Source organism: Embiotoca jacksoni, unplaced genomic scaffold (genome assembly GCF_022577435.1).
Source record: "Embiotoca jacksoni isolate LCO1_2020_lvr unplaced genomic scaffold, fEmbJac1.0.p SCAF_16, whole genome shotgun sequence".
Classification (NCBI taxonomy): Eukaryota; Metazoa; Chordata; class Actinopteri; family Embiotocidae; genus Embiotoca; species Embiotoca jacksoni.
Genome location: NW_027185296.1, coordinates 7998309 through 8014458, shown reverse-complemented (window position 1 = coordinate 8014458; position 16150 = coordinate 7998309). Strand labels below are relative to the sequence as shown.

Genomic DNA, 16150 nt, shown 5'->3' with positions numbered 1-16150 from the left:
AGAACTACAACATAATAAATAGACCGCGTCCTTCTGTTTCGGGCTCGCCTCTCTTTGGATACCAAAACCTTTTACATTGAGTTTTTCAAACTTGGTATTGACCGACTAATGAATGCAAAAGACAAAGTTATCCTTGAATATCGTAGGTTCTGTAATTTTGTGTTGTCTTTTAAAATGACAATTTTAACAATTTCCAGCATGAAGGAAAACAGCTTGACTGGCAGGTAGACTCAATATTAACACTGAATCAAAGCTGCACATAACCAGACTCAGAAGTAAGCAGCTTTTTCTGGGGGCCACAGTTAGTTTAGATCCTTCACATTAAACCTGGATTTAGACCTTCAATTTAAAATCAGTGTTTGATTTCAGTCACCAGTAATAGAAAAACAAGTTCTCTTATTTACTGTATATCTGATCACATATTGAGCAAAGTCTCTCACAGCTACACGTCTTCTCGTGCAAAACACTTGTGTCAATGATATTTAATACATATTTGTAGGTACACTGCACCACTTATATCACAGTCCCCAGGACCAGGTCCACTCTACAGGAGTTTACACTGAGTGGAGACAGATACTGTCTTATTTTAATACAGATATGTGTCGCAGTACCGAGAATGAATTTAAAGAAGAGGGAGAGTGGAGCGCTGTGTGGAAAGTCCAGACTAAATGAGTTGTGTCTACACTCTAATTATGGACCTTCATGCATCACAGAAATAACACTGTACAGAAAGCAGGTTTTAGGGACTGTATGATACTTATTAGTAGGTTCAGTGAAGGAGAAGGTGGTCTGTCATTTTTGGGAGGGTAAGAAAAGGTTGTTAATAGTTCCACGTCCCAAATTTCAAATTTGATCATTTTTATTGAGATTTAGTAAATAAAAACACAGTATTTTGACATCAAAATATTTGTGTCGATAACAACCACTGTGTGCAAAATGGGGCTGGGTACCGATTTCAATACTCTCCTCCCTCTAAACTGCATTAAACTACAGATTTGTTCTGTAACGTATGATGTAAATTGGCATCGTAAAAAGTATCAATCAGGAACTGATATCGAAATCAAGGTATCAGTAGCGGTGTTTACATTTTTTTAACGATATCCAGCCATGGTGGGATAACAAAGGTGTAAAAACTACATGCTTACGTTTAGCCAACAGACACCTTCACTTCATTCTGCATTACAACAAAACTTATGGTCAAGTTAAATGTACTATGTATATATAATATAGTAATATCAGTTTGTGAGCTAGTAATTGGTGTAAAACAATATTGTTGCATTAAAAGTTTAATCTTAAAATCTGGTTTGAGTTGAGAAGTTCGGGTGTTTCTCCGAGATGCAAATGAAATGGCCATTAATACTGCCTACCAAGTCTTGATCTTTTTGGGGGTCAATTGGACATCAAGTTAGCCTCCCTCCCCTCCCCAATAATTATCATACAGTCCCTTATTGTAGGCGTCTGAAAACTGCAATTTGAAAATGAATGAATAAATAAAGGCGCCGTTGTCAAACATACATGATGTAACACTGACACTGGTTCTAACATGTGGCTGACTTTATTCGAGGCTGATAAAAAGGTATCTGTTGCATGTAATAGCTCATTTCTTCCATGACACAAACAAACTGAGGCTCTTCAGCCGGTTAGAAAGGGTTTCTGTGTGATGAATGTTTTCCTCTTTCAGTGCCTGAAAGTGTTGAATAGGACAGATTTGAACTGACACAACAGATACGAACTTCAGTGTGACACTAAAATAAAAATCGACCTTAAATAAACATACAGGACCGCTGGGCTTCACGGGGTTTCCCCGTCATGGACGCTGTGCTCAAACATTAGAGGATGCTGTAAGTGAATGTCGCATCACCAAACATCTTGGACTCAAAGGTCAATGACGGACTTCGAGGGCGCGCGTTGAGCCCGGACCATCACTTCACACAGATGAAGAGGCCGAGCTGTCGGCTTCGTACCATCTGGCTGGGAGTTCGATCAGATGGCGAGGAGGCTGTCGGGCGAGCCCGCCGAGCCGGAACGCAGGTCGGCCCGGGAGCTCGGTGCCGGTCGGAGACCGTGATCTCCTCAGTGTCATCTTCAGTTTGAGGGAACAAATTAAGGCAACTGAAAAGCACATAACTTAAATTTAGGATGGATTCTGTTGTGACTGGGTAAAGAGAATTTGTAAACCCGTCTTTCTCTGGGTTTTTTTTGGGGCAGATTTAGCCTCATAATTACACTGTAACAAGTGTTCTGAAGGAATCTTATCCCAAATATATTTTTAAAGTGGTTATCATCCATATTTTAAACACATTATATATATATATATATATATATATATATGTTTTAACAACTTTCATCTTGATCTTTCGGTTTTCTGGCAGCAGATTTACTGTTTTTGCTTGTAATAATTTTAGATGCAGCTGTGGTCTTAATGTCTGAAAAACGGTTGTGCATTACTGCCCTGCATCAGTCAGCAGACAAGGTTAGTATCCTGCTACTGAACACACCGCAGCATCTAACAGCCAGAGAACAACTGATCAGCATGCCAATGAGGAAAACATTTGATTAGCCTTTCATAAGAGGAATTTACATCAGGTTTTTAGCTACATCATCTGAAATACAAATATGCAGAATCCGCATCACTGGAAAAAAATAAAATAAACAAAATTAAACTGGTTTCTTCATCAAGTTCTAGTTTGTCATTTATGAAGGAGCTCAAAATGGAAACCGTGATTTTTTTTTTTTTTTTTTTTTTTTCTGTGAACCTAGCAACAGGTCAGTTTTTTTTTTTTTTTTTTTTATAATATATTTTAATAATTCAATATATTTTAAAGGATAAATGTTTGTAGGTACCATACAGGCCTTATGGATGGTCGTGAAATGGAGGGAGGGGAGGGGGAGGATTTCACCAGATGTGCTAAAAATGAACTCATGATATGCAGGTTTATGTTGGCAAATTGTTTTGTTGCACACGTTCATCTTAAACTCAGTAGTTTCCAATTCCTTCACAATATCTGACTCCCTTTGTATTTGGAGTTCTCAGTGCTCGGATTGTAAGCACATCTTAAAAAGCTTGAAAAGACTTTAAAAAGACCTTCGTCTTATCACTTTGACAGTTTTATGAAATTGTGTGAAAATATGGGTCAAGAATTTAAACAAACTGTGACACAACAAACAGCATCGGCCTGGTCTGCTGTGCAGATGCACAAATCAAACACATCCCCTGGGAGAAAGGAAGTCTGTGAAAATATCAGCCACTGAGCAGTTTAAGATCTTTTTTTCTTAGAGGACTAGAAAAAAAGCATATTCAAAGCTGCAAATAACAGACTGCATTTCATCTCATGCATCATATAAAATATTAGTTATTTCTTTTCAATATATTTACATTATATATTACACATGATATTCTGTACAGTAAAATTTCAATCTACACCACATTCTTAAAAATATTTTCTGACCCATAATTATTTTTACATGAAAAACAAGAATAGGAGAAAACATCCAAAACGAACAACCCTCTGTGTTCTGCAGGACGTCCTTCGAGTGAAGACACTCTTCACTGGAGAGCTCTGCATGAAATAATCCTGGGTGGAGGAGGGGAGATGGGGTGGGGGGGGGTGACGACTGGAGCGCGCGCACGCACACACACACACACACACACACACACACACACACACACACACACTGAACACACAAGGAGAGGGCTGGGGGAGGAGTGAGGTGGAGGTGGAGAGGGGGGGGGGGGGGGGGGGGTCCGCTGCAGGGATTGGGGCTCGCTGTTTCCTTGGAGGGAAAGGCTCCGACCCGGAGCCAGAACCTCCTGGCAGAGCCACAGCGGGCCGGTCCCGGGTTCTCTGCCGCACTCTGTGCTCAGGAGTTCAGTGCAAACCGCTAAAAAGTCCTCGTGAGAGAAGGGAAGCCGCGGCCTGCCCGTCCAATCACTCGTCAGACTCCTGTTTAGACTCCCGCGCAAAGGCAGCGGCGCCCAAGTTCAGCTAGTTCCACTTCTTGTTACAAGATAGCTACTGAGAATGTGCAGCGGAGCGCTCAGACAAACTATCTGCTCTGTGGGGGGCCAGCTGCACCTGCTGCTGCTGCTGCACCTGCTGCTGCTGCTGCACCTGCTGCTGCTGTACCTGCTGCTGCTGCTGCTGCTGCTGCTGCAACTGCTTCTGTTGCTGTTGTTGTTGTTGTTGTTGTAACTGTTGTTGCTGCTGCAGCTGTTGTTGGGCTGCAGCAGTGAAGGTGCCCTGCTGCTGCAGGGGGAACGCAGCCTGCAGGATCAGCTGAGTGGACTGGTTTCCATGGAGGAGTCGAGGAGCCTTAACAAGAAAATGTGAGGTCAGCTGGATAGAATTTAACCCAAAGGGCCATGAAACAACACGTTAATAGTTGTTTCACTGAGAAGGAAGACAGTTTGCAACAATCATTGATACCAAGAGGCAGGCAAACAAATGTTTTGACAGTAAACCGTCCATAAAAAAAAATGGATCAGTAAATATTAGCTCATCACGGGTATATCGTTGTCCGTGTGTATGTTGGCTGAAGTGACAAGAAACCGCAGTAAAAATTGATAAACAAGGTTTCAGTTCATTTCAAATTTAGAATCGATTTGTCAACTGTGAAATGTCCTGTCATAGATCTTGCTCATCATTTTGTAAAAAATAAAAGGGTTTCATGTCAAGATTGTTTATGGTAAAAACAAAAAAATGTATTCCAACGATGGGTCATCTATACCATCTGTATGATGTTTTGGACAATCAGTCTGCATGGAATATAATTCATATCTTGACATTCTTAGACTATATATGTCGATACACAATATCTGTCTTGATAATTTGAACTCTCCTCTACTTGATTTTAGTCGTCCTGACAACATACGTCTGCGCTGAAACCTTCATGTTCATAAAGCTGGGTGACATGCGCAACATCAAATGCACATATAGACAGTGGGATGATATTGCAGTGATGACTATTGGTGCTTTCACTGTCAGTGGTGTTTTTCATGCGCGGTGACATCACAGATCTACCCACCATTTTACTTTACTGTGATCTGAATAGGGTGAAGCTATGAGCACATTCTGATATAACTCAATTTAAACTTGACATTTACAAGCAAATGATAAAAGATCACTTCAACAACACACTGCCTGTAGTTAGGTTGATAAACATGAGCTTACCAAATACTTTAGCACTGCACATGACAGATGGCTGAGTGTCGGTGTTACCTGTAGGAACTGGGTTTGCTGCTGGGTCAGAGGAGCCTGTCCCGGCTGCATGGCTGCGACCTGTGACTGCACCTGCTGCTGCTCCTGCTGCTGCTGCTGCTGCTGGTGCTGGTGCAGCTGCTGCTGCAGTTGCTGCTGCTGCTGCTGCTGCTGTGGTGGAGGAGGCTGTTGGGAAATGCTGATGGTCTGTGTCTGGCCCTGCTGAGGAGCGAAGGCCGTCACCACTTGGCCCATAAACATGGTGGTGGGCACCATGACTGCCCCACATGTCATCTGTCCTGTAACCAGCTTGGTGAGCAGCTGAGAGCCCGTGGGAAACCTGCAAGTGGGCCAGAACAGGTAAGTTGAACCGGTAACAGATTTCTCTTGGTTTTTACTGATGCACATTGAACTGCCTTGTAAGGACACTTGTACAACATAAAAAAGGGAATGGAGCATGGTGGTGTAATCAGTGACCTGGAGCTCTATTTGATACTAAATTCACTTTCTTCAGTAGACTCGACTACTGTAACGGTGTGTTTAAGGGTCTCTGTAAAAAGTCAATCAGACAGCTGCAGCTCGAGTCCTCACTAAGACCAAGAAAGTGGATCACATCACTCCAGTTCTGAAGTCTTTACACCGGCTTCCTGTCCAACAGAGAATCCACTTTAAAATCCTGCTGTTGGTTTATAAAGCACTGAATGGTTTAGGGCCAAAATACATTTGTGATCTGCTGCAACCTTATGAACCCTCCCGGCCCCTCAGGTCGTCTGGGACGAGTCTCCTTTCTGTCCCCAGAGTCAGAACTAAACATGGAGGAGCAGCGTTCTGTTTTTCTGCTCCACATATCTGGAACAAACTTCCAGAAAGCTGCAGGTCTGCTGAGACTCTCAGCTGCTTCAAATCAAGATTGAAGACTTTTCTGTTTGCTGCCTTTAATTGAACCAGATTCAAGGATGTTGATGAATTTCCTGCATTTCTACATTTTACTACTGTATTTCATTTCTTAAACTGCACTGCACAGTTTATTATATTTTTTTTTTTAGCTTGTTTACTGTTTTAATGACTGTTTTTAATGTTTCGATCTCTGTTCTTAATTGTTTTTAAATTTCCTTTTCTTTTGCCTGATGTTTTGATGCTTTTAATGGTTTTATGTGAAGCACTTTGAATTGCCTTGTTGTTGAAATGTGCTATACAAATAAACTTGCCTTGTCTTGCGTGAAGATATAAAATGAGAATAAAATGAGTAGATTTAAATGGAGATTCAAACCTAATCTGAGCGGCACGGTCCTGAGCAAATGTTGCCACAGCGGGAGTATTGGGTCCAGTATTCTGTGGCAGGCTCGTGGCAATCTGAACCACATTCGCAGGGCTTTGCTGAGGGATCATCATGGTGTTGTAGACAGACGCAGGCAGTGGATTTTGTTGAGGCTGCAGAGTGAGAGACGACCGCTGAGACTGAAATACACAGAACTGGAGTCAGTGACATGAGCTGTAGCCTGCTGCGTAGAAAAGTCTGTAAGAAACAAAGCTAAGATATGAATAAAATGTGCCGGTGAGAGGCAGAGTTAGATGTTTGTAATGAACGGCAGAAAGGAGAATTGTCTGTCTGACCTGTGAGAGTGCAGTGCTCTGGTCCCGCATCAGTGTCTGCTGCTGGGATTGGGGCTGGACAGTATGTTGTTGCTGTATGCTGTTCTGTAGAGTCCCTGCAGAGACCACCTGGCCCTGCATGCCCAGTGTCACCCCCTGCTGCACGGCGTTCCCCTGGGCCATCTGAACCGAGCTCACATTCAGTCCTCCGGCTCCTTTCTGCAGGAACATCTGAGACACACAGTGCAGATTCAGACTCACATCAGAACAGCAACACATTCATCCAAACAGTAGAAAAAAACAAAAAAAAACCCCACTGCTGAGCAGCTCCTTACCTGCAGACTCTGTCCCTGCACCCTGTGCAGCTCGTCCTGGATCTGCCGCAGTTCGTCCTGCTGCCGCTGAATGTTGTCCTCGATCAGCCTGGTCCTCTGCTCCAGCTGATCCTTCAGATTCTGCATGGCTTCTATCGGGTTGGAGAACTGCACCATCGACTGGAAAAGAATAACCACGTGGAAACATGAACAGAGATATGGCAGTCACTGAGGCTGTCCGTGTGGTCAAGGTGTTTATTTCAAATGTTCTATTCAGACTATACACCGATCAGCCACATTAAAACCACCTCCCTAATATTATGTAGGTCTCCCTCGTGTAAACAAAACACCTCTGAACCATCGAGGCACCGACCCGAAAGACCGGTGAGGGTGTCCTGTGGTACGGTGCAGGTACGGTGTAAGTTATGAGGTGGGGCCTCAGTTTTCCAACACATCCCACACATGTACTCTTGATGTTCCTTAAAACATTCCTGGACAGTGTTTGCAGTGTGGGAGGGCGTAGTATCCTGCTGAAAGAGGCCACTACCACCAGGGACTACTGTTGACCTGAAGGTCATGATCTGCAACCATGAGGTTGGTGTTATGTCTCATTGTAACATCCACATGAATGCCAAGACTCAAAGTTTCCCAGGAGAACATTACACAGACCATCACACCGCCTCCACCGGCTTTAGCATATCCTCCCCTGGTAAATGACACACGCAGCCGGCCATCCACATGATGACTCATCAGGCCACCCTCTTCCATTTCTCCATAGTCCCAACCTCTCTACCATAACCAGCATCAAGTTCTTGACCAATTTGTACTACAGTAGCTTATCTGTGGGATCTTTGAGGCCTTTGGTACCCACTCACATCAATGAACCTTGGACACACAGGACGGTCACTGGGTCACTGGTTTACCAGTTGTCCTGCCTTGGACCACCTTTGGTAGGTATTAACCACTGCTGACTAGAAACACCTTACAACACCTGCTGTTTTTGAGCTGCTCCGACAGTTTGGCTCTGGTCAAAGTCGCTCAGATCCTTATACTTGTCCATTTTTCCTGCTTCCAACACATTGATTTCCATGTTGAAATGACACCTTTCAATGTTATTCACTTGAGTTGTCAGTGGCTTTAATTTTGTGGCTGAGCTGAGTATATTTATAAAATAATTTGCCTGAAACAAATTACTTCTGACATTCTGTAGAACAGAACATGTTCATGTCTACTGTATTCATTAGTTCTTCCGTTGACCTACAACCAAGGTTTAAGTCTCCAGGGAGCTGTGAGATGACGCCATCCCACAGTAGCTCCCTGAAACTGGGCTTCAGGTGTGTCTGGGTGAACCTGCCTGTATCAGTAAAATATGAGAACCACTAGGCAGGGGAGAAAAGTAATATCTCAGCTGACTTTAGAGTCACCCACTCTCCTGAAACAATTCCACTTGTAGAACAATTTTACATAACTTATACTATGGGAAATTAGATTTAAGAATAAATCCAAACATGAGGCTCCCCCAACAGAGTCAGCAAAATCTGATGAGGACAAAAAGATGTCTGTCAGGCGGCTTCTATAATTTAAGCTTTAAAACAAAAGAGATAAGTATCTTACTTGGCTGCTGGTCTGAACTTGTTGCTGTTGAGGCTGTTGTTGTTGTTGCTGTTGCTGCTGCTGCTGCTGTTGTTGTTGTTGTGAAACCATGGATGGTGCCATGTTCTGTCCTGTATTTTGGGAGCTCATCGACTGCTGAAGGAAACAATACAGACAGCAAACAGACAAATTCTTGAAATCCCTCGTGACCCCGGACACAGTTTGTCCGACATTTTACACCAGACTTTGTTCCTGTCGCCTCACTGACCTGACTGCTGATAGATGATCTTCGTTGTGATGTCATCTCCACGGCGGAGACAGACTGGCGACCTGGTGTACTCCTATCTGCCTGAAGCTTCATCTGTGATGCTGAAGGGAAAATATAAACACGATGCTCAGATGGAAAAAAAAAAAAAAAAAGTTTCAAACAAAAGTTGTGGAGATAATGATCAGCTGTTTGTTGAATTTGCTTACAGGCTGGGTCAGATACAGCGGTGTGCGATGATTTGCGGGAGCTGCGCGACGAGGCCGAGGGCGTCCGGCTGTGGTCGAAGTGCTCCAAAGCCTTCTTCAGGCTGGAGGTGTTGAGCTGGGACTCGGAGCCCGAGTCCTGGGACTGCTGTTATAAAAAAAAACATCGGAACAGCTCGCAGCTTTGCTCATCTCTTTATTAATTGTTGCAAAACTGAACTCCTGCTGGACAAAAGTCTCACCTTGTCAGCTGTGATCTCAGGTGGTGATTTTTCAATTCCCTGCTCTCTACGCTGTTCTGCTCTCACTTCAGCATAACTGCAGAGCACACACAGAGAATCAAATACACACAGACATTTATATGACATCACAATTAATGAAAGAGGGACTTTTATATCCAGGATGGTAAATATTCCACGTACCTCACAACAGTGTGTGTGCAGACAATAAACTCTGGTCTGGAGTTCCACTGGTGATAAGTGATGTAGTAATGGGTCTGAAGCCAAATCCACTGCTGCCCTTTGGTGAGGAATCTGTAGTAGCAGGACTTTCCCTTGCCATACTGCATTACTACACAGAAGAAAAGAGAGGATTGAATTTTAGTGTTTAAAAGCTCAGGAAGAAGCTGAGAGCTGTGGACCAACACACTTTATTGACGGCTGACAGAAGTGTACTCACAGTGCTCGTGGCATTTGGCCAGCGTCTCCAGGTCATCTACATGGTAGTAGTCATATCCTGATGTACCCAGGACCTCGAATGGGAGGTAACCTATGATGGGTGGAGCTCTGGACAAACAATAAAATATTATAGAGATGAATCGCTTGAAGTCTTTTCTGCAGACCTTCTCCCACTGTTTAAACTACGCATGCTGTAGCAACCCACTGTGACGTCACCTCTTGGTTTGTTAACTGCCGCTGTGAAGCATTGAGTCTGGCATTTTGACCATCGATATGATGGTTTTTTTTGGTACCAGAAGTGACCATAGTTGGATGAGCTGGGGAGGAGCAACGGGTGGAAACCGCACTGCACCCCAAGCCTGGCAATCCAACCAGACCCCCCCCCCCCCCCCCCAAAAAAAAAAACATACCTCTTTGAGTCCTCATATCAAATTAATTATGGAATTATTATTATTATTAAGGACAACTGAAGCACTGATCATAGAGGAGTGTATTTAGCAAATTACACTTTTTGAATGGAAGTCTAAGGAAAAAGAGGCTTTCTGGAGCCAGCTACCGGTGGCCCTCAGTGGTATTGCACTTTAAAGCACTTCAACATCTGCTAATTATCATAGTGCTCTCACAGTATGGGGGAAACAAAGTGTTTTTGTATTTTTGTATTTTTTTTCCCAAGGTCTTACAGCAGCATACTCCGATGACGAAAGCAGAGCTTAAAGAAAAACACCCTCTATCATAGGATTTGGGATCATTTGCTGCCATGTGATCTGATCCCACCAACCCTGACCATTACACCACAATGACTCGTCTGTACTGTGGTTCACAGTTTAACCTTCCACTAGTCCAGATAAGCATTTTATTACTGCTGCAGGGATAAAAATATGCTTTTCTGATTAAGATAAACAGACACACTCAGAGAGTTAAAAGCTGTGACCGTCACTAGCATATTTTAACCAACTGTCTTGACAGGCTGGCTTTGACAGACAAACATCAAGCTTCCCGAATCAGACCTGTAGTTCACTTTATTTGGTCTATTTTAAGGGGAAATGCAACATACTGTACAATGTTGCTTTTTAGTTGTGGTTCGGTTCATGTTTACACTCCTACTCAAGAGGAGTACGCATGAAGTTATACAAACTGACAGGTACCTCTTTGATTGGACAGTTTTGATGATGTCATCCTACATCATCAGCACTACAATATGTCAGGCCAGGCTGCCCTTATTGTTCTTAACAAGTTTAATTATGTTCTGAGTGACAACATGCTCATAAAGAGCAACTCATCGTAAGCAAGACTGAGTGACAGAGATGGATCAAAAAAGAGGCCTTTTACAGTTATATTAAAGGAATAGTTACTGTGTTGCCACTGAGTTTTACTCACTATTCACTGGGGAAATGCTACAAAACATGGAGCAGTACACTTCTTTTACAGTTCATGATCAGCAGATAGATTTAAATCATGTTGTGTGGTTACACAATGGTAAAAAACTGCACTACAGCCAAGCTAGTCTTTTTCAGGCGGTTTTACACCAGAGTTTGATCATTTGAACCGAGCCAAAGAGGATAGTTGTGGGTGTATGCTTAACAAATGATCCATGTAGTGTAAACATCAAAGCAAATACACAAGAAATAAAAACACTGAAATCCTTTTTTTCTGAAAGGTTTTTGATAAATTAGAAAAAAAAAGTGTACCTGTGGTCCAGGAAGAGAAATTTCCACTCTAAACTATGTCTGGAAGTGAATTCCTCATTAGGCTCTTCTACAGTGCACATCTCCTGGAAGAGACAAAGGAAGAGTAGAATTTATTCAGACATCATCTATTTTGCTCTAAAGAATGTACATACACTCACTAAAATCTAAAATATCTGAGCCAATGTTGAGTTGAACCTGCCGGACACATGGTGAGTCAAACTGCTGTGTATATGTTGGACACCTGTTGTTGTGTTGTATGACAAATGATCAAAATGATTAACTGGTACCTGGGACTTTTTATTCCGGTTTTGGTGTCTCACTTCCTGCACATTTGTCTCGTGCATTATTAAATGATGCTGATGGGTCATCGCTTAATTTTGATTCCATACTTAATTCCACAATTTCAAACAAAGGAAATAAAATCAACAGAAGCTCTTTAACTCAGCTGGAGGAAAGATTTTACACAGCAGGCAGAAGACAAGAAGATAAAGTGTTTTTAAAACTAAAGAAAAGTCGTTGCCAACAGAAGCAACAGGAGACTGAACATAATGGTTGTAAAGAGCCCAGACGGGTTTGCCTGAGGTGACTGAGCTGCCATTACTGTCAAGCCCTGTCCTAATTAAAACAACCTTTTTCAAACCCTGAAGCATGAAATAGAATGTGTGAGCCAGATAAAAGTAGAGGAGGAAGAAGGATTCTCACCTTGATAAACTGTGGTTTGGCTAACCTCACAGTCGCTATGAGACACACTCTGTCTTCAAAGGCAGAATGAAGCGATCGGTGGATCACTCCTTCAAAACCGTTTCGGGTACAGTTAGGCACTGGTGACAAAATGAACCAAAGAAAAGTTGAACCTTTCAAACACACACACACAAAAAAACAAAAAAACTCTGGGTTCATATTTGCTGCAGTGTAACTCACCATTATTCAGGGACTTGAAGTTTCCAATGAACTTGACATATTCGTACACGGGGGGCTCTTTGGGGTCAATTGTCCCTCGGAGCATGTGGCAACAGAACTCTAGCTGATTTTTTGCTGAAAAATATAAGTAACAACATTTAAAATTAAGACTTAAAGAAAAGAATTGCTCGCTGGGATGATTGAGTACGCCAGTAAAATAAAAATAGTAACATAATACAACAAACTGAAAAGATCCCACTTACTTTTTAGATATTCAGGTGTCAGCGTCTCTCCCTCCATGACATGAGAGGACAGAGCTTTGTACACGTCTGAATGCTCTCCCATCGGCAGGAAGTTTAACAGGTTCTGATCCACAAGATCAGACTGAAACACATAACACCCACGAATATTTCAGCATATGTAAAGCAGCAAACAAGTGAAACCCTTAGGTATTGTTTTACATTTAGAATGTACTAATGATCACCTTATAATTAATTCAGAACTGAAGCAGCTTATACTCACAGGTAAGTGCTCTAGGAGGGACGTGACACTCTCAGACACGTAGATTATGTTCCCATCAGTCATAATTGCGAGGAAAAATCCATCTAATGCCTGACAGACACAAAAATATCCATTTGAATTCACTTCTATTACTGCATGGAAACAAAAGGAAAGCGAGTATAAAATCTGTCTCACCTCCAACATCAGCTGAGTGAACTCTTCATTACTAAGAAAAGGAGGTTTCCAGTCTTGTCTGATCTCAGTTGACTCTGACTGAGCAGCGATTTCTGCCAGAGGAGACATAAAACATGTGACTAACAACTCCCTGAATCTCAATGCCAAACACATTTCTGGCAACCATGAGAGGTTCTTACCTTTGTGTTTGTGCAGAAAGTCGATGCTTTTCTGCAAAATAGTGGACTTGTCCATCTTGCGGGTGTTGCCCGGCAACATGGTGCCCAGCTCCTTGATGAGGACATTGAACTGGTCTCTGCGTTTCTTCTCAGACTTGTTACGTGACACACTGTTGATTTAGAAGAACACATTATCTTTTGATTATACCGTCTGGCCTTCAGTTAAAGAAGAGACCTAAACTGCACTGAATTCAGGCAATGAGCTCAATTCACTGGTGCTTAAACAGGAACATGGGATAATATAATGTACTCCTACTTCATGATTAAGGTGACGAGGCTGACTTGTTTTTCAGAGCTCTACCAGTATACCAGCTGGGAGATTTTATTGGCTGATATCGGTCCATAGCAGATATATTGTATATGTTGGTCAATATGAAAATGTATTTTTAAAGAACATTATTCATAAAAAGTTGCTTAAGGTTATTAGAAGTTGTTCTATTTATGTTTTTATAGTTATTTACAATAGTTAAATTCCCAGTAAAGTTTCCTGATTCACTGCACTGATGTCAGTGTAGACAATAGACTGTCAAATTTCCTGCCTCCGTTACATATCTTTGTGTTTGATAACGACATCTGAGGGCCCATTGCAAAATATGTTTATCTACACTGTATATGCAGTAAATATGAGAAGAATATTGGCCAATATACAGATATCAGAATTTTCTCACTCGCAAATATTGGTATCAACATCAGCCGTCAAAATCTAGTATCAGTCGAGTTCTCATTTTAAAGTTGTAAGTTACAAAAGCCTCAAGTCTTTTAACAAGTAGAAAAGTCATATCATGGGGATTGTTTTGTTTGACTTTATTGTTGAACTTACCGTTTTGCTTTGTCCTTTTCATCTTCTTCCATTAAACCATCAAAGATACTGCTGTCATCCCTGCAGAGAACAAAACAACAGTTCAAGTAGATTGTCTAATATTTGCTCTTCAATCTGTGGTAATTATATTAAATCATTCATAAATCATTCATTTAGTGAAAAAAACATCACAGTGAAATAAATACATGGGAAAAGGTGGGTTTGGACATTCTGTACGCTGCATTATTATGAGAAAAGAATACTAAAAACAAGCCAAGTGTTGAACTCACCGGTCAATGCTCGAGGTCATTTTGTGTCCTGTTCAGGATCGCAGTGTTGGAGAGGGGTCTTTTAATCGTGAGGTAGACATTTGTGAATGAACCTTTGAAGAAAAAGACCACATTAGATCACAGCTTGTCTCAATCTCACTGCCACCTAAAGCAGATGGTAAAACTAAAACGTACCTTACTGACAGTATAGCCAGTCCTGTGAGAGGATGAGGAAGGTGCTGCTGTATGAAGGTACAGTGGACGCACTGACGGCCTCCGTGAGCCTGGGAGGAGAGTCACTGAAGGTTTCTTCGATCGGGGGGCAGGAAGTTGCTAAAAGGTCTTCGATGAGGGGAGTTTTTCTTCTGCTTCGGGTGTAAGTGTGGCACATGGCAGCAACATCTGAGTCTATGAGAGATAAGGAGAACTTGCATGAGGTCGGATACGAGGTCCAACTAGGCAACATCTCAATTTGTATTGTTGTCAATTTTCAACATTGGAGAGAATGGACATAAGTGATTGGACACCAAAGAGACCGTGCTGAAAATGTCATTTATTTAAAGTTTTACTGATCAGTTACTAATTGTTTAATTGGAGCATTTACTGCCTGCTTTTACTTCCTGTTTGCTGGATTTCATCAACAAGCACAACCATTATTCATTCTCAGCAAAATTACATGGCGGGTACAACGAAGCAAGACTCATACTGGATCAGGTTTTACAATTCGATTTCAATCTGGAAGTTGTTACTGATTTTTTAGATTTCAGTCCTGGTTGATTTGGCAACACTAAGAGCAGCAAACACTCCTTCGGGAGTATCTTTGTCAAACCATGGTGTGTTTTTCCAACAGGAGGAAATGTTGGGTTTGCACTAGCTGTAACTTCAAACAGCTGTGACACAGTGTAAAGAGAGTGAAGAGTAAACAGAGATATCAATTACATAAAATCCCACAGGATTACATGCTGAACTACTTCCTCTAAATCCTTCAATCACACAAAGGCAATCTGAGTCAGATGTGGCAGTAGCAGACTTCACCTCCAACAAACTAAAAAGAAACCCCTTTAGAAAGATGTTAATACATTGATTGGCTTTATCTAACATTTACCAGCTAAAAATAGCATCAAAAATAGAAGCTGATGTCATGAAAAGCCAAACGGAGCGCAGGCTTTATTACACGTGATGTCCTGGAGTGCACCTTTATTAATGTCACATACTGAAAGCAGCATTAAATATTGTGTTTGGTCGCTAGGTATGATGCAGCTTACCAAAGTAAGGTAAGCTATAGAACAAAATTGGATTCACATCAATTATATTATAACCCTATCATAACTGAATATCATACAGATATGAAGCTAACTGGCCACTCTAACATGAGAGACCACATGGGTCACTTTTTCTTCACATGCAGGACTCCAAATGGAAAGCTAACTTCTGAGGCACGATGGCATCTTGAGCTAAACTCAGAGTGATGCAGCACTCAGGCTGAGCTTTTCTAAGCTGCATCCCAAAATGACTTGTCATATTTTGTCTTTCGGTCCAATTACCCAACTTTAGCAAAGAACTGCAGCAAAGGAAAAAAAGGAACTCTAATGTGATCATGTGCCAGGGGAAGCAGAAAACAGCTTTCAATTATCTCCAAAGTACTGAAGAAATATTCATAAAATTGTACATAAAGTATGGGGGGGCCAGGATTCAGTCAGGACACTGAACTAGTCTCACGGTATGGTAATAACA

The 16150-nt window shown here is 41.9% G+C and overlaps 1 protein-coding gene across 5 annotated transcripts in view; it reads right to left on the bottom strand.

Moving 5' to 3' along the window:
• Nucleotides 1-451: 451 nt before the first annotated feature.
• clocka (clock circadian regulator a) overlaps nucleotides 452-16150 on the bottom strand; it is a 28368-nt gene continuing 12669 nt past the window's right edge. For 4 of the 5 annotated variants that reach the window (XM_069150682.1, XM_069150684.1, XM_069150683.1 and 1 more), the window contains 21 exons: nucleotides 14612-14824; nucleotides 14438-14529; nucleotides 14169-14228; nucleotides 13310-13458; nucleotides 13131-13222; nucleotides 12957-13046; nucleotides 12698-12818; nucleotides 12456-12569; nucleotides 12237-12355; nucleotides 11535-11617; nucleotides 9848-9954; nucleotides 9592-9739; nucleotides 9412-9487; nucleotides 9173-9317; nucleotides 8967-9067; nucleotides 8720-8854; nucleotides 7127-7285; nucleotides 6813-7022; nucleotides 6469-6656; nucleotides 5220-5538; nucleotides 452-4313 (listed from right to left, as the gene is read on the bottom strand). In XM_069150682.1, coding sequence (XP_069006783.1) covers nucleotides 4014-4313; nucleotides 5220-5538; nucleotides 6469-6656; nucleotides 6813-7022; nucleotides 7127-7285; nucleotides 8720-8854; nucleotides 8967-9067; nucleotides 9173-9317; nucleotides 9412-9487; nucleotides 9592-9739; nucleotides 9848-9954; nucleotides 11535-11617; nucleotides 12237-12355; nucleotides 12456-12569; nucleotides 12698-12818; nucleotides 12957-13046; nucleotides 13131-13222; nucleotides 13310-13458; nucleotides 14169-14228; nucleotides 14438-14457 — 2736 coding nt within the window. In that variant the 5' untranslated portion in view covers nucleotides 14458-14529; nucleotides 14612-14824 and the 3' untranslated portion in view covers nucleotides 452-4013. The remainder of the gene's footprint in view (nucleotides 4314-5219; nucleotides 5539-6468; nucleotides 6657-6812; nucleotides 7023-7126; nucleotides 7286-8719; nucleotides 8855-8966; nucleotides 9068-9172; nucleotides 9318-9411; nucleotides 9488-9591; nucleotides 9740-9847; nucleotides 9955-11534; nucleotides 11618-12236; nucleotides 12356-12455; nucleotides 12570-12697; nucleotides 12819-12956; nucleotides 13047-13130; nucleotides 13223-13309; nucleotides 13459-14168; nucleotides 14229-14437; nucleotides 14530-14611; nucleotides 14825-16150) is intronic. The other variant, XM_069150687.1, reaches the window with a different exon arrangement.